Consider the following 18,337-nt stretch of genomic DNA (forward strand, 5'->3'; position numbering starts at 1 on the left):
TCTGGACACTATGCTGACAGACACAGCAAACCTTCTTGCCACAGCACGCATTGATGTGCCATCCTGGATGAGCTGCACTACCTGAGCCACTTGTGTGGGTTGTAGACTCCGTCTCATGCTACCACTAGAGTGAAAGCACCTCCAGCATTCAAAAGTGACCAAAACATCAGCCAGGAAGCATAGGAACTGAGAAATGGTCTGTGGTCACCACCTGCAGAACCACTCCTTTATTGGGGGTGTCTTGCTAATTGCCTATAATTGCCACCTGTTGTCTATTCCATTTGCACAACAGCATGTGAAATTTATTGTCAATCAGTGTTGCTTCCTAAGTGGACAGTTTGATTTCACAGAAGTGTGATTGACTTGGAGTTACATTGTGTTGTTTAAGTGTTCCCTTTATTTTTTTTGAGCAGTGTGTGTGTGTGTGTGTGTGTGTATATATATATATATTCAGACCCTTTAGTCAGTACTTAAGTAAATTTTATATATATATATATATATATATATATATACACAATTTTGTATGTAAAATGTACTTAAGTTCTGACTAAAGGGTCTGAATACCTAACAAAAAAGTTAAATACAACCTTTATTTAACTAGGCAGGTCAGTAAAAAAACAAATTCTTATTTACAATGTCCTACCTTATTGTCCTACCTGGACAACGCTGGGCCAATTGTGCACCGCCCTATAGGACTCCCAATCACGGCCGATGTGATACAACCTGGAATGAAACCAGGGACTGTAGAGATGCAGTGCCTGAGACCACTACTCCACTTGGGAGCACCCGGGAAGCACTTTTGGCAGCAATTACAACCTAGAGTCTGCTTGGATATGACGCTACAATCTTGGCACACCTGTAGTTTGTCCCATTCTTCTCGGCAGATAGCTCAAGCTCTGTCAGCACGGTTGGGGAGAGTTGCTGCACAGCTATTTTTAGGTCACTCCAGTGATGTTTGATCTGGTTCAAGGTGAACCTTCGCCCCAGTCTGAGGTCCTGAGCAGGTTTTCATCAAGGATATCGGTACTTCTCTCCGTTCATCTTGACCTTGATCCTGACTAGTTTCCCAGTCACTGCCGCTGAAAAACAACCCCACAGCATGATGCTGCCACCACCACCATGCTTCACCGTAGGGATGGTGCCAGGTTTCCTCCAGACGTGACACTTGGGATGCAGGCCAAAGAGTTCAATCTTGGTTTCATCAGACCAAAGAATCTTAGGTGTCTTTTGGCAAAATCCAAGCGGGCTGTCATGCGCCTTTTACTGAGGAGTGGCTTCCTTCTGACCACTACCATGAAGGCCTGATTTGGTGGAGTATTGCAGAGATGGTTGTCGTTCTGGAAGGTTCATCCATCTCCACAGAGGAACTTTGGAGCTCTGTCAGAGTGACCATCTGGTTCTTGGTCACCTCCCTGACCAAGGCCCTTCTCCCCCGATTGCTCAGTTTGGCTGGGCGGACAGCTCTAGTAAGAAGTGGTTCCGAACTTCGTCCATTTAAGAATGGAGGCCACAGTGTTCTTGGGGACCTTAAATTCTGAAAACATTTTTTGGTACCCTTCCCCAGATCTGTGCCTCGACACAATCCTATCAAAGCTCTCCGGATAATTCATTCGACCTCATAGCTTGGTTTTTAAATTGACATGCACTGTCAACTGTGGGACTTTATATAGACAAGTGTGCGCCTTTCCAAATCATGTCCAATCAATTGAATTTACCACAGGTGGACTCAAATCAAGTTGTAGAAACTTGAAGGATGATCAATGGAAACAGGATGCACACCTGAGCTCAATTTCGAGTCTCATAGCAAAGGGTCTGAGTACTTATGTAAATAAGGTATATATTTTATTTTTAAGAAGACGGGATGTCTCATGGTCTGACAAACACCACTCTAGCTCTGCCACCTTGCACTGCAGATGCAGAAGTGCGACAGCGGTGGATTGAGACACATCCAATGCAAAAAAAAACAGCTCTCGCTTAAACTGATTTAAAAAAAAAAAATGTAACAGACTTGTATTATGTTAATTAGATCGACTCTAGGGGATTAATACACCAACGGTAACATATTCTCTTACCTAATTTAATTAAGTACCGCCTTGTAACTAACATCGGAGAAGGTGTATTTGCAGAGGGCAGTGGTTTATAGCTACTCTACTGGTGCCAAGGTTTTACCGTAGGGTGTCAGCAAATATAATTACAAGTTTACCTAATTCATGTATGGCAAAAATACTTGTTTCCCCTTTCATCTGTGTCTGGTGTTAATTAGTTACTGTCTAGCTAGGCCCTCAGCTAGCATGGAACAAAGACGGGGGGCATTGAAATCTGACGCAGTTGTCAAGTCAACATCTGTCAGTGCTGCATTGAACTGCATCACAAGAGACATGCCAAACGGGAAATGTATAAAAATGATTTAATATCATTGATGCAATTTCAATGTTGTTAGAGTTGCTTTGTGAATCACCAAATTTCATTGAGATGATTTTACTGCAGCACTGCATCCAAGTTGCTTGACATAGTCATTCGAAAGAGCTGTCAGTCCAGGCGATCTTTTCAAACTTGCTGTAGTTAGCCATGAGAGAAAAATTAGTTTTCAGAACGACTGTTCAGGGTCTTTAACCATTAGCTACCCAGACTAATTATTTAGCAGTCTCATGGCTTGGGGGATAGAAGTTCAGGGTCCTGTTGGTTCCAGACTTGGTGCATCGGTACTACGTGCCGTGCAGCAGAAGAGCAAACAGTTATGACTTGGGTGGCTGGAGTGACAATTTTTAGGGCCTTCCTCTGACACCGTATACTATAGAGGTCCTGGATGGCAGAGAGCTCAACTCCAGTGATGTACTAGACTGTCCACACTGCCCTCTGTAGCACCTTGCGGTCGGATGCCAAGCAGTTGCCATACCAAGTGGTGATGCTGCCAGTCAAGATGCTCTCAAATGGCACAGCTATAGACATTGGAGGATCTGAGGGCACATGCCAAATCTTTTCAGCCTCCTGAGGAGTAGAGGCATTGCTGTGCTTTCTTAACGACTGTGTTGGTGTGTGTGGATCATGATAATCTCTTAGTGATGTGGACACAGAGGAGCTTTAAGCTCTCAACCCGTGTGTCATCAGCAAACGTAATGGCGGTGTTGGAGTCATGAGTGAATAGGGAGTACAAGAGGGGAATAAACACACACCCCTGAGAGACCCCCGTGTTAAGGGTCAGCATAGCGGATGTGTTGCCTTCCCTCACCACCTGGGGGTGGCCCATCAGGATCCAGTTGCAGAGGAAGGTGTTTAGTCCCAGGATCCTTAGCTTAGTGATGAGCTTTGAGGGCACTATGGTGTTGAACGCTGAGGTATAGTCAATGAACAGCATTCTCACATAGGTGTTCCTCTTGTTCAGGTTGGAGAGGACAGTGTGAAGTGCAATAGAGGTTGCATCATCTGTGGATCTGCTGGGGCGGTATACGAATTGGAGTGGTTCCAGGGTGTCTACGATGGTGTTGATGTGAGCCATGACCAGTATGTCAAAGCATTTCATGGCTACAGATGTGAGTGCTATGGGGAGATTGTCATTTAGACAGGTTACCTTGTTGTTCTTTGTCACAGGGAATATGGTGGTCTGCTTGAAACATGTAGGTATTACAGACTGGGTCAGGGAAAGGTTGAAAATGTCAGTGACGACACCTGCCAGCTGGTCAGTGCATGCTTTGAGTATTCGTCATGGTCAATGATTCAGAGGGGTTGGGTTAACTTGTTGACGCTACCCATCCCGGTAGCGGGATAATTGTCATCAGCAACCGCTGAATAGCATAGCGCCACAGTCAAATAATATTACTAAAAAATATGAATATTCATGAAGTCACAAGTGCAATATTGCAAAACACAGTTTAGCCTTTTGTTAATCCAACTGTCGTCTCAGATTTTGAAATAATGCTTTACAGCGAAAGCAATCCAAGCGTTTGTGTAAGTTTATCGATAGCACAGCATAACATTGTGTACATTAAGCATTAAGTATCTAGGTCACGAAAATCAGAAAAGCAATCAAATTAATCGTTTACCTTTGATGATCTTCGGATGTTTTCACTCACGAGACTCCCAGTTACACAACAAATGTTCCTTTTGTTCCATAAAATACCTCCGTTTGTTTGTCACGTTATGTTCAGAAATCCACAGGAAAGAGTGTTCACGACAACGCAGACGTATATTCCAAATAATATCCATAATGTCCAAAGAAACATGTCAAAAGTTTTTAGAATCAATCCTCAAGTTTAAAAAAAAAATATATATATATATATATATGATAATATATCAACCGGGTGTGTAGGTAATTCAATAACAGCGGGAGAAACAATGGCCGCTTTACTCAGCTGCCCAAAACTCACTCAGAGCCCCCACCTATCCACTTTTGCAATGTGATCTTTCACACTCATTTTTCAAAATAAAAGCCTGAAACTATGTCTAAAGACTTGACACCTTAGGGAAGCCATAGAAAAAGGAATCTGGATGATATCCCTTCAAATGGAGGATAGGCATGCATAGGAACAGAGAGGTTTCAAAATAAGAGGCACTTCCGGATTGGATTTTCCTTAAGGCTTTCGCCTGCAATATCAGTTCTGTTATACTCAGACAATATTTTTACAGTTTTGGAAACTTTAGAGTGTTTTCTATCCTAATCTGACAAATATATGCATATTCTAGTTTCTGGGGCTGAGAAATAGGCAGTTTCAAATGGGTACGTTTTTTAGCCAAAAATGAAAATACTGCCCCCTACACGCAAAAGGTTAAACAAGGAAGGCACATTTCAGTTGTACAGCTGACTAGGTATCCCCCTTTGCCATCTGTCCCTGCGGTCTTGTTACCTGTTACCCTGTTTAAAGGTCTTACTCACATCGGCATGGAGAGCGAGATCACAGTCGTCTGGAACAGCTGCTTCTCTCATGCATGGTTCAGTGTTGCTTGCCTCAAAGCGAGCATAGAAGGAATTTCGCAGGAATTTAGAGAACCAGGAGACAGACCACAGTACTGCAGCTCATCTATCATTTAACAGCAGCTCATCAAATACCACAAGAGCTTATAAACAATTTGATCCACTGAATATTAAAACTTTCCACACAGAACACGCATGAGTGCGCTCACACATACATACACACACAGTACACACGCAAAAATATGAGCCGCAGTTGTCTGACCTGCTTTACCGCAGTAGGTAGCTGCAGAGCTGAACAGTAACGGCAGCAACAACGCAGGCAGAAACTGGTGGAGTGAGAAACTGGGTTTGGTGGGACCCACTGGTCATGGATGATGCATCCAAACACCAGACTATAAGGACAGGAAATGTAAATGTGTGTGTGTACTGTACGTGTAGTAGTGAATAGCGATATAACACTTACCAAAGATATTGGTGGAATGTCCTTTCTTGGCGAGAGGTTTCAGCTCGTTGTGTCCCCATCCGTACTGTCTGTAGCTGTCCCACGCATGCTTCATCATCTACAACATACACACGAGCAGCCTGGTTTAGACAAAACATCTGGTACACAATGAGCTGGTACACAAAAACAGTAACATCTTGAACTATGGAGTGGAGTTAATACCACCAGTTGAAGAGACCATTCCAACAGGCTTATCACAGTCAAATAAATGACTCATAATAGAACAAAAAAACTGAGATTAGCATGCACACACAATCCTTTATCTTTTTTTCACCATCATTGCAGCCTCGCCAGGAGAGAGGGCGGCACAATACCTAGCCCTTTGTTCTGGGCAATGATGTTACTAAGAGAGACATCCCTGTGCCCGTTCAGCCAGTGCCCCCACCTCCACTCAATCCGCTGACCCCCCCGGGCTCCAGCCCCTGGTGTGGCCTTAACCCGGTCTGTTCTGTCACTCGGTTGCTAGGTCACTGCCCAGCAGCTCCCTCACCACAAGGCTGGATGGACAGGACACGACAGTGTGAGTGTGTGTGCATGTGTGTTTATGCGTGCCGTGTAACTCCTCTTCAGACATTGTTAAATTGTAGCTGTGGGGCTACTTCTCTCTCAAAGCTTTGTTTTCCTTGGCTGTCTGGAGGCACTGAATAGACTTTGTGGATAAAAACACTGCTTTATTCTTAACATGACCTTTAAAAGAGAAGCCATAAGAGCTGGACTGAGAATAAACAGAGAATAAAGAGGGTGAGCAGTATAAGAGCGAAAGAGACAATCGTGAGACAAGTTTTGACATTGGAGACAGTGATGCTGACGCGAGATGCACATCCAAGGGAAACTGAGGACAACACTACTGACTGGCAGAGAGACACGCTTTCCCAAAGCTCTACTGCATTCTCACTCCTTCCAATTTCCCTTTGTCTTATTAATCACCCTAGTCTGATGGGATCAGCTATCCCATAGGAGAGCATTTCGTCACCCGGTCCTTCTCTGTCTGCCGGTCATGGCAGCAGTCTAAAAACCAGGATTGCTTTTCCTCCTGTACCAGCCATAGCCAGCTCTCCTCACAGCAAGACTAGGGCGAGGGAGGGAGCCAAGCCAATAAACCCGGGAGTTTTGTGTTCTTGGCTTGGTGACGTTCCATGACGCACGTCGTCTCCACACGCAGGAGAATAAATATAAATTACATTTACACACCAGGACAAAGCCACTTAACCATTGGCTCCCGACGACCAGGTAGATGTCCAATTGGCCGGTTTATCAAATAATGATTGGCCCATCTGTTGAGGAATATAGAACGTACAAAAACAGAATATTCAAATTCTACACTGATGGGACATTTCATGAACATGAAACTCACTTAAGCGCCTAAAATCCCAGTCATTAATTGACTGTCACTTCTGTAGTACGGAGTCGGATCTAAAATCCAATAGCCAATTAAAAATTCTCCCTTCATGTGTGAATGTATGGTACGTTCCAACCGACGTTGCGCCTACAGGTTAGGTTACCTCCCTGAGCACATATTGAATGTCAGGTTCACTGAAGACATACAGACACGGCTCCCTATTCCCTATATAGTGGATGAGCCCAAGTCAAAAGTAGTGCACCGTAAAGGGGGGGGTGCCATTTAGGATGCAGGCCAGGAGAGTAATGTGTTCATTTATGTGGCAAGGGCAAGTATTTAAATTTGATAAGGTTTTGGTTGGCTCCGTTTCTGTCTGGTTTCAGCTCTCACACGTCCACATTCTTCACCAGCTTAGCTATGCCTCAGCTTCTTCACGGAGACCATGGGAGTACTGAGGGATTCACAAATCACAACATTAGCGAGAGGAATAATGCTCATCAGCAAATAGAGGGAGATTCTGCACTCTGCAATAATACAGTGCTAGCTATGCTCCCAGCTGTGTTAAGTATGACAAGGTTTAAACTATGTCTCATCAGGATTAAACAATATCATAATAAATTAAGTTGTATTTGCAGATTCTTCTCTTCTACTAACTAAATGTATTCTTCCCAGAGGGTCAATACAGCTGCATTAGATAAAGACATGGTTAAATATCAGTGCTTGTGTGAACAATTTCTCCTATGTTGTTTCCTCCTACACATCTGAACAAACATTAGCGATACGGCCATAAACTTTTTTCTCCCTTAGTGACCTGACCTGGACCCCCTTCATCACTAATCCATGGCTCTTTCCCGTTATCAATGCTGCCACATGATCGCTTTCCCTACACTCAGTACATTCCAAGCTTAATTGCATACACACCATATACCTTCCTCCTACAGATAACCATTAACTTCTGGTGTAGACAGACACTCTAAATCTAAGCACTCACCTGATAATTAACCCTATCCCAAGTTGATGAGTTTGTCTATGATGGATTCTGGGTACTAAGACACATAATGGCACTTCATACAGACTGATCTTTTGAGTTCCTTTGGCATTTTTGAATGCATGCATTAAATGAATCAATTAGACCATTTTTTTAAACAAATCTAACTACACTGAACAAAAATATTTAAAAAATACATGGGAAGTGCTGGTCCCATGTTTCATGAGCTGAAATAAAAGATCCCAGAAATATTCCATACACAAAAATATTATTTCTCTCATATTTTGTGCACAAATGTGTTTACATCACTGTTAGCGAGCATTTGACCTGATAATCCATCCACCTGACAGGTGTGGCATATCAAGAAGCTGATTAGAGAGCATGATCATTATACAAGTGGACCTTGTGTCAGGGACAATAAGGCCACTTTGAAATGTACACTTGTGTCACAACACAATGACACAGATGTCACGTTGAGGAAGCATGCAATTGGCATGTTGACTGCAGGAATGTCCACCAGAGCTGTTGCCAGAGAATTTGGCAGTATGTTCAACAACATCAGACCACGCGTAACTGCGCCAGCCCAGGACCTCCACATCCAGTTTCTTCACCTGTGAATCTGTGCTGAGGAGTATCTGTCTGTAATAAAGCCCTTTTGTGGGCCTGGATCCCCAGTGGGTCGGCCTGGCTCCCAATTCGGTAGGCCTGTGCTCATACCAATCCCACCCATGACTGTGCCCGCCTAGTCATGTGAAATCCATAGGTTAGGGCCTAATTTATTTCAATTGACTGATTTCCTTATATGAACAGTAACTCAGCAAAAATTTTGATTTATGGTTTGCATATTATCACAAACAAGGTACTAGGGTAGTGAATTGATGTTGAGTTCTGCTGTACGCTAGCAAGGAAGGTTAGCCTCCGCCAGTATCTTCTTGCATTGTAGTGTTCTAGCCTGTACTTCACATTGTTTTGGGAACAGTAATGAGCCAATTAAAAATGTCTACATGCTATGTGGCATTATTCTAGTGTGTTCACTTCTGTCCAGCATAAGTAGTGCTGCAGCCTGGACTCAGTGGTTCCTCATGGCAGACTAGCACTAGTGGGGCAGGGACATCACTGCATTAAGAGACTTGATCCTCTCTCAAAGTACACAATGTGAGACACTTGATATTTATACTTTAAGTAACAACATTTCTAGTGGTCTGGGGCATGCAGTGGTGGGGAGGGCGCTTGTTCCAGAGCCGGGAGCCGAGACAGCAGAATGCTTGGGCACCCATTGTTTTTAGGCGTGTCTTTGGGACTGCAAGGAGTCTGACTGGCTGTAGTGGAGCGGGTCAAGAGCTAGCTCGATAGCTGTAGTGTCCAGGTCCAACGCCAAGTTGATTTATTGCGGTCCCAGCAGAGCTCAGCCTGGGAATTAGGCATCAGAAATGGATCCAGGTAGACAGTGGAGTGAGGTGGAGAGAACGCCAGATATGAGATTAGCAGGTGATCAGCAATGGAATCGTACATGTATATTTTGACACATTAAGTCTTTCAGTTTGATGGCAATTTCAACTTTGAAAAACTGCTAATAAAACAAGCGTCTAATAAACAAAAAACTAAACGGTTGGCGTGAGAAGTGGCATCAATCGCGCTGGCATCCTCACGTGTGGCATAGAAAATAAAAAATAAAACTTGTGTGTTCTACCCTTTTACATTAGAATTTTTTCAAACGTCCAACTTCTATCTAGCCCCATCCCAAATCTCTCCCACCATCACACTATAAAAGCTATCCTGGGTAGTGCCACCCCCTCCAACAGTCTAGTAGTTAAACAGACCACATTGAGATCCCTCAGTCTCCCTGTCAGTGCCTGCCTTATCCTCCTGATGTTCATTTTGTGCTCCATTGGACTTCTCTACTCTTGGCTTTTATTCCCAGTGACTGTTGGAGGCGTTCTGCTTGTCGGTTAGCAGCCATCCCGCCTGCCTAACTCTGGGCTTGGTGAAGGGAGCATAGGGAAATGACAGCTTGCGGTGGGGTGCTCAGTGTCTGTTAACTGAAACCCACGTGCCACAGAGATTATGAAGACAAGCACACAAACTGTGTAAGAAACTCACAGCCAACCTTGTGGTTCTGGCTATGTTGGTTTTCATAATGGCAACTTAAAACACCAAGTTTGTGGGCTCGATTCACATGAGGGACACATACACTAAGTGCACAAAACATTAGGAACACTTGCCCTTTCCATGACATTGGCTGACCAGGTGAAAGCTATGATCCCTTATTGATGTCACTTGTTAAATTCACTTCAAATCAGTGTAGATGAAGGGGAGGAGACAGGTTAAAGAAAGTGTTTTAAGCCTTGAGACATGGATTGTGTATGTGTGCCATTCAGAGGGTGAATGGGCAAGACAAAGGATTGAAGTGCCTTTGAACAGGGTATGGTAGTAGGTGCCACACGCACAGGTTTGAGAGTGTCAAGAACTGCAACGCTGCTGGTGTTTTCACTCAACAGTTTCCTGTGTGTATCAAGAATGGCCCACCACCCAAAGGACATCCAGCCATCTTGACAAAACTGTGGGAAGTATTGTGTCAACATGGGCCAGCATACCAAATTGAGGCTGTTCTGAGGGCAAAACGGGGTGCAATTCAATATTAGGAAGGTGATCCAAATGTTTGGTACACTCAGTGTATACTGGATATAGCCTGTGCTAAGTCACAATGGATAAAAGCATCCATTTAATAACCATCATTATCTTAGTCTGTCTAGCAGAGGCTATGCTCTTTTTGTCTTGCGCTGACATTGCTTATGTTAACAATGTTAATATCCACACCAGGATAATTACATAGTAATTTCTACCCACTATCTATCATGGTGTGGACCATGATAGACCATGGAAGATGTATTAATCACGCCACCTTCGACCTTGGCTTGGAACGGACTCCACCCTCTCTGTCCATCCATTATCACTGAGAAGTGTATATCTATCCAGCTTTTGGAGCTGATGAAAACAGCAGATTTTACTATTAAGATTTCTGGAGAATGTCTGACAGATTCGTAACCAGTTCTGATACATGTACACACTGATGTGGAAGGAAAGGTGGATTTCATCATCTGTGCCTTAAAGGACACGTCACCTTGTCATTTCAAGTCGGCGAGCTCTGGTGATATGAATTTTGTTCTAAATACCTGATGTTTTACCTGTTGTGGGCTGAGGTCTTGGGCGCGTTGCATGAAGACATTATGTCCCCGGCTGATCACTTTTCCACAGCGCAACATTGCAGAGAACCTTGAGGGTGACATCCTTTTAGAGTAAATCACTTCTCTTGAACCACTTCTTGGAGAAGCAAGGCCAGGACTGGCGCAAAGCACAGAAAGAGGGAAGGGAGAGATGAGGGAGACCGAAAGAGAGAAGGATGCAAAAAGAGCACTACAGAAAAAGTATCCAAGCAGTGGGGAGGCAGGGTAGCCTAGTGGTTAAAGTGTTGGACTAGTAACCGGAAGGTTGCAAGTTCAAACTCCTGAGCTGAAAAGGTACAAATCTATCGTTCTGCCCCTGAACAACCCACTGTTCCTAGGACGTCATTGAAAGTAAGAATTTGTTCTTAACTGACTTGCCTAGTTAAATAGAGGTAAAAATAAAATAAAGGAAGAGGGATAGAAAGAGGGGGGATTGCAAGAGCAAGACAGACGGAAACAGAAAAAGACACAAGCAGGTATAGACAGGGTGATGGGGGTATGACTCATTGTGACGGAACAGGACCTACCTTAATCTAGTTGAATGATGTCTAACAATCTGAGTTGCACCCCCACCCACAGGTTAGACCAGAAGTGGTTGTTTACTGGACTATTTCCTGTTCCTGCATAACTCAGGCCAGGGGAGGAGGACAGGGACGTGGGTGGACAGCCTATAAACTGAGAGGTCCGCAGTGCGGCTGGCCAGTGCTCTCTCTGCCTTCCTGTCTCCCGTTCTGGGAAACATTGCCCACTAGGAGCTCTGCTCTGACCTTCACAATGACAGCCAAACTCTGGCCCACCAGGCACCTATGTCCCGCATCCTGCCTGGGTCTGTCAGGACACAGCCTGCCCTCAACCATCACCACCAGGTGATTCACACAGCAGAAGCTACCCCCCACCACCGCACCATGCCCTGTAAGTCACACCTGCTGCCAAATATTCATAAATCCATGGGTGTCACAGTGCTGCTGAAGGAGCAGGACCATTTCTTCTAGGCTGCTGCCATTGTTTAAATCAACTTAGCATGAGAGGCGAGGGGAGCTGCTTTGGAGGTTTGGAGTTATGAATGTACTGCCCTGGATAACCTCGAGTCACCCTGATTGATTTAAAAACCTCCCTCCATCCTCCCCCCTCGAACGGATCCTATCTGCTCTAAAGGACGGCCCTTCACAAGATACACAATGGCAGTGAAAATGTGACAGATCTGCGCTCCACTGTAAATACATTCATGACACCCAGGGTGACAAATTGATTTTAAAAAGTAGCTCAGATAGGCCCCTTAAACAGCTCTTAGCGTCAGGTCCTAACAAATAAAGAGAATAATACAGCTGCTGCACCATTGTAACATATGGTGCTCTCACACCCATCTAGCCACCTAGAACACTCATCGTGGATTCAGACCCAGTCACAATGAATTCATGTGGAAGCACAACAAGAGGTGGGTTCAGGAATGACACCCCTGTCAGAATAGCAATCACAGCAAGTAAACAGGGCAGTCAGGTGAACAAGTTTGGGTAGTGGTACAATATTAGAGAGTCACCACTTTGTTGAGAAGCATTTGCCTTCAAATGAAAACTCACTTGGCCCATTCCCTCTGGCACATTCTCCTGACCTTGCTGTGACTGTTCTTTGGGATGGATAATATTAACTGGTATTCTGCCTCTTTCTCTCCCAGTCTCTCTGACCTTGAGTACTTCCGTGTGCACCACTTTGCCCCTTCTTTCTCACTCCCTATACTGGGCATATGCTCAGCCATGATCATGGCACTGAACAGGTCCCTGTGCTCCCCAGTCCCTCTCCCCCAGGGCTCCCAGTATCCCAGGCCAAACCCCCCTCTATCGATCCCAGAGAGCTGTGCCAACAGTGAACAAAGACACACCACTCCCCCTCCCTGCTAAGTCGGTCTCTAACGGAAGGGTGAGGACCACGGATTTACAGACGCTCCCTGACAAGCCTATAGTTCAAATCACAGAACTGGAGTGAGTTTTCATTTGAAGGCAAATGCTTCTCAACAAAGTGGTGACTCTCTATTGTACCACTACCCAAACTTGTTCACCTGACTGCCCTGTTTACTTGCTGTGATTGCTATTCTGACAGGGGTGTCATTGAGAGTTTCAAAAGGCATGCATACGCAGAGAGGGAATGGACATTACAATCCATTTCCAAGTACAGCTGATTGAGTTGGAAGGATACTAAAATGGAATATTACATCGTAATGACGAGATTGCCCGGGTCAGGGAAGTAGAAATACTATACAATGGGGAGAACATTACATTTTATGGGGCAGCAGAAATGAACCAGTAAACATGTGAAACCAAGACAAAACCTCTGTTACGGGATTCTTCCGTCGAAGGAGAGGCGGACCAAAATGCAGCGTGGTTATGGTTGAACATCTTTAATAAAGATAACGTGAACAATATACATATACAAAATAAGAAACTGTGGAAAAACCGAAACAGTCCTAGCTGGTGCAAAAACAGAGACAGGAAACAATCACCCACGAAATACCCAAAGAATATGGTTGCCTAAATATGGTTCCCAATCAGAGACAACGATAAACACCTGCCTCTGATTGAGAACCACTCTAGGCAACCATAGACTTACCTAGAATACTACACTGAACACAACCCCATCAATCTACAAAACCCCTAGACAAGACAAACACATAATCACCCATGTCACACCCTGGCCTAACCAAAATAATAAAGAAAACACAGAATACTAAGGCCAGAGCGTGACAACCTCTCCATTTCTACCCCTCTTCTTGCTCTCACGCTAATCCATGAAGGATAAATTATTTTCAATTTTTAGATATTATCTAAAAATGCCAACATCGGGCCGATGCCAATGTCTAGTTTAACGCCGATGCGCAAAACCAATGTCAGAGCTGAAGTGAATACCTATATAACGTAGGCAGATGACGTAATGACGCCATGAAAAATATAGCGGCTCGAACAGTCATTTGAAAGAGTCAGAACATTTCAGTGGGACAATGCAAAGGCACGCCAAGATAATGTAATTCATTGTCCTTGACAATCAACAATTCTCTGTCGTGGATGATTTTTTGATTTCACCTTTATTTAACCAGGTAGACTAGTTGAGAACAAGTTCTCATTTGCAACTGCAACCTGGCCAAGATAAAGCGCAGCAATTCGACACATACAACACAGAGTTACACATGGCATAAACAAAACAGTCAATAATACAGTAGAACAAAAGAAAACAAAAAGTCTATATACAGTGAGTGCAAATGAGGTAAGTTAAGGAAATAAATAGGCCATGGTGGCAAAGTAATTACAATATAGCAATTAAACACTGGAATAGTAGATTAATCTTCTGCCAATCCGCAGGTAGAGATACTGTGGTGCAAAGGAGCAAAATAAATAAATAAAAGTATGGGGATGAGGTAGGTAGATAGCCCATCTGTAAACAGCCCATCTATGTACAGGTGCAGTGATGATGTTGGCTTTCGCCGACTGGTCGAGCACCACTACCAATTAGGCACCATTTTTCAGCTGCTGCCTTACCGGAGTTACACAGTATTGTTAAAACTCACATCCATGAGGCATCACTGCTATTACTGCTTCCCGACTGACATTTGGACCAGCGATGTCAGCCCCATGACCATTAGGAGCCTGACAGCACAGTGGGTCCACGAGGATTTCCTACTAAGGAAAGCCATACTGCATGCGCAAGAATGTGCTGGTTCTTCTCATACCGCTGCTGCCATTTCAGTGGTATTGAGAACATGTTTGAAACATGAACACTCCAAGCTCCATTCGAACAACTGACTTGAGAAATAAGCTCAACTGCTTCTGCAGCAGACGTGATACCCTGTCATGACATTGAAAGTCCTGCTCAACAAAAATGCCAACACAGAACGTCTTGTTAACTTGGAAAAGTACTTGACTAGAGGCTGTGAACAAGCGATTCAGTGGTATTCTCTCTGAGCCTCTTTACTGAAGACTCATCTCTTCAGTGGGTCATATGATTGAGTGTAGTCTGGCCCAGGAGTGTGAAGGTGAACGGAAAGGCTCTGTAGCAACGAACCGCCCTTGCCGTCTCTGCCTGGCCGGTTCCCCTCTTTCCACTGGGATTCTCTGCCTCTAACCCTATTACAGGGGCTGAGTCACTGGCTTACTGGTGCTCTTTCATGCCATCCCTAGGAGGAGTGCGTCACTTGAGTGGGTCGAGTCACTGATGTGATCTTCCTGTCTGGGTTGGCGCCTCCCCTTGGGTTGTGCCATGGCGGAGATCTTTGTGGGCTATACTCGGCCTCGTCTCAGGATGGTAAGTTGGTGGTTGAAGATATCCCTCTAGTGGTGTGGGGGCTGTGCTTTGGCAAAGTGGGTGGGGTTATATCCTGCCTGTTTGGCCTTGTCCGGGGGTATCATCGGATGGGGCCACCGTGTCTCCTGACCCCTCCTGTCTCAGCCTCCAGTATTTATGCTGCAGTAGTTAATGTGTCGGGGGGCTAGGGTCAGTCTGTTATATCTGGAGTACTTCACCTGTCTTATCCGGTGTCCTGTGAATTTAAGTATGCTCTCTCTAATTCTCTTTCTTTCTCAGAGGACCTGAGCCCTAGGACCATGCCTCAGGACTTCCTGGCATGATGACTCCTTGCTGTCCCCAGTCCACCTGGCCGTGCTGCTGCTCCAGTTTCAACTGTTCTGCCTGCGGCTATGGAATCCTGACCTGTTCACCGGACGTGCTACCTGTCCCAGACCTATTATTTGACCATGCTGGTCATTTATGAACATCTGAACATCTTGGCCATGTTCTGTTATAATCTCCACCCGGCACAGCCAGAAGAGGACTGGCCACCCCACATAGCCTGGTTCCTCTCTAGGTTTCTTCCTAGGTTTTGGCCTTTCTAGGGAGTTTTTCCTAGCCAACGTGCTTCAACACCTGCATTGCTTGCTGTTTGGGGTTTTAGGCTGGGTTTTTGTACAGCACTTTGAGATATCAGCTGATGTACGAAGGGCTATATAAATACATTTGATTTGATACGGTGTCACCACCATGCTCGATGCAAGGTACTTCAATGCAGACAAGATACCGGGTTTACTTGAAATGTTACAGGCACAGCTGGACAAAATGGAAACGGACACAGTGACTGTGCACACTGAGTGCACATGAAATCCTGGTTGAACAAATGAACGAAATAGCACAGCAAGTAAGTGAAATAAATGGTTTTATAATGTTTTACTGATAATGGGGACATACGTAAACACCAACAAAATAACTTTTTGGCAGTGTGTGTGTGTTTAAACTATTTAACTGTACTAGAATGCTTAAAAAAGGCTGCTAAAATGTTAAATATCGGTATCGTGTTGTTTTTTTGCAAGGAAATTATCGGTATCGGCCATAAATGTCATATCGGTGCATAGTTCAAACACCAGAGACAACACTGATATGAGCTACTGTGGAAACAGTCCTGAGGTGAGTGGCATTGTGGGTCTGTCTTGTCCTCTTCAAGTTTCTCCGTCACACTCATCGGCCCATCACCATGCTACTCGTTAGGCCTATACTTAGCATTTAGCTGCTGTGGTTTGCCTGGAATATAGACATGTCTTTTCACCACGTTCCTTTTCACCATCTTTCCATTTAAGAGAAGTGCTAAACGACAGCAAAACAGTCATGGAATCATGTTGCCAAACACATCCACACTTACCGATAGGGCAGTGACGGTCAAGCGACCACTGCCACCGTAATAACGGCTTGAATTCGGGAAAAAAACAAGGAACAGTCTATGTTACAGGAGAATCGGACTCAAAAGCAAGAATGCCTGGCCGGCCCACCTTCATTCAGCTGTTTGTTTCCTCCAAAAATGTATTCATGTTATTTTTAAAAATATATATATTTTTTAAATAAGTTTTCATGATGGTAGTCATCTATACCTGTCAGTTACATGATTATACGGCCAGCCCTACTTACCAACTCATACATATACAGGAGGTGTATTCTAGCAGAGAGGATACTGTTGAAATATAGATCCACAACATCTATACATACAGTGCCTTGCGAAAGTATTCGGCCCCCTTGAACTTTGCGACCTTTTGCCACATTTCAGGCTTCAAACATAAAGATATAAAACTGTATTTTTTTTGTGAAGAATCAACAACAAGTGGGACACAATCATGAAGTGGAACGACATTTATTGGATATTTCAAACTTTTTTAACAAATCGAAAATTGAAAAATTGGGCGTGCAAAATTATTAGGTCTAAATTCTCATGAATCATGGATTCTGGTCACCAGGTAGTATTTCTCTTCCGGGGATATAGGGCTGTATTGGATGGGCATAGCTTACGACAGTGTGTATCACACAGAGCAGAAACCTAGATTGTCTCTCTGAGATGAGTCGTGTTAGATGTGGAAAGGGGCCTATAGCATAGTGCTGTGGCCATTTTTTTTAATGGACAGTTTACTTCCCATTAGCGGCAGTGCTCTAGGCCAAAATAAAAAAGTGCCAAGCAAGACAACTGAGATGGTAGTCTATGATTTAAAAAGTTGGTCTAAGCTATTTCAAATAACATTTCCAGGAAATGCATAAGATATTTGGATGTGCAACATGTCAAAATAGGATCTAGAATTATCAGACTTCTTTTTGGCTCTTCAGAGAATCTTTGTGCATATTGGCCTATATTATTCACCACCTGGAAACGCAAAACACTTAACTAGACTGCTAACTAGCCTACATGGCAGATGTCCAACAAAAATATTTCAGCGCTATGCCTAGGCTACTTGATGTAGACGAGGGATAGCTAACTAGTGGCCTGGACCCTTTTTTAGGCCCTCGGATCAAACCCCCAGTTTCTCTTGTTAGGTCAGACAGTCACTTAATTAGCCCATGTAAGCTAACATTTTTTTTTAGATTGTTAAGATAGCTGGCTGCTAGACTAAACTTGTAGTCTTGGTCAAATAATCGTCCCCATTGTTCATCAGACATCACATAAAACTGCACAAACATTTTTCTCCACCATATGACAAAATGTTTAGAACTGCAGGAAGTGAATTGTGAAACTGCACATTTCCCTCTCTGGACCATTGCAAAATGTAATTAAATGAGTTATACCATTTCCAAATCTTCATGGCAAAATGTATAGAATTGCAGCGAACTTATTTAAAACAATGCAACATTTCTCTGTTCCATGACAATTAAAGGAAATTACACTTTTAAAAAAGTATTACATTTTTTTTTATATACAGTGGGGCAAAAAAGTATTTAGTCAGCCACCAATTGTGCAAGTTCTCCCACTTAAAAAGATGGCCTGTAATTTTCATCATGGGTACACTTCAACAAAAAAAAAATCCATAAAATCACATTGTGGGATTTTTAATGAATTTATTTGCAAATTATGGTGGAAAATAAGTAT

General features: G+C 43.8%; 1 protein-coding gene across 5 annotated transcripts in view; it reads right to left on the reverse strand.

Moving 5' to 3' along the window:
• LOC112240759 (mannosyl-oligosaccharide 1,2-alpha-mannosidase IB) overlaps positions 1–18,337 on the reverse strand; it is a 109,745-nt gene that overhangs the window by 62,348 nt on the left and 29,060 nt on the right. For all 5 annotated transcript variants that reach the window (XM_024409030.2, XM_024409025.2, XM_024409017.2 and 2 more), the window contains exon 5: positions 5,373–5,469. In XM_024409030.2, the coding sequence (XP_024264798.1) occupies positions 5,373–5,469 (97 nt within the window). The remainder of the gene's footprint in view (positions 1–5,372; positions 5,470–18,337) is intronic.

This window comes from Oncorhynchus tshawytscha, linkage group LG03 (genome assembly GCF_018296145.1).
Source record: "Oncorhynchus tshawytscha isolate Ot180627B linkage group LG03, Otsh_v2.0, whole genome shotgun sequence".
NCBI lineage: Eukaryota > Metazoa > Chordata > Actinopteri > Salmoniformes > Salmonidae > Oncorhynchus > Oncorhynchus tshawytscha.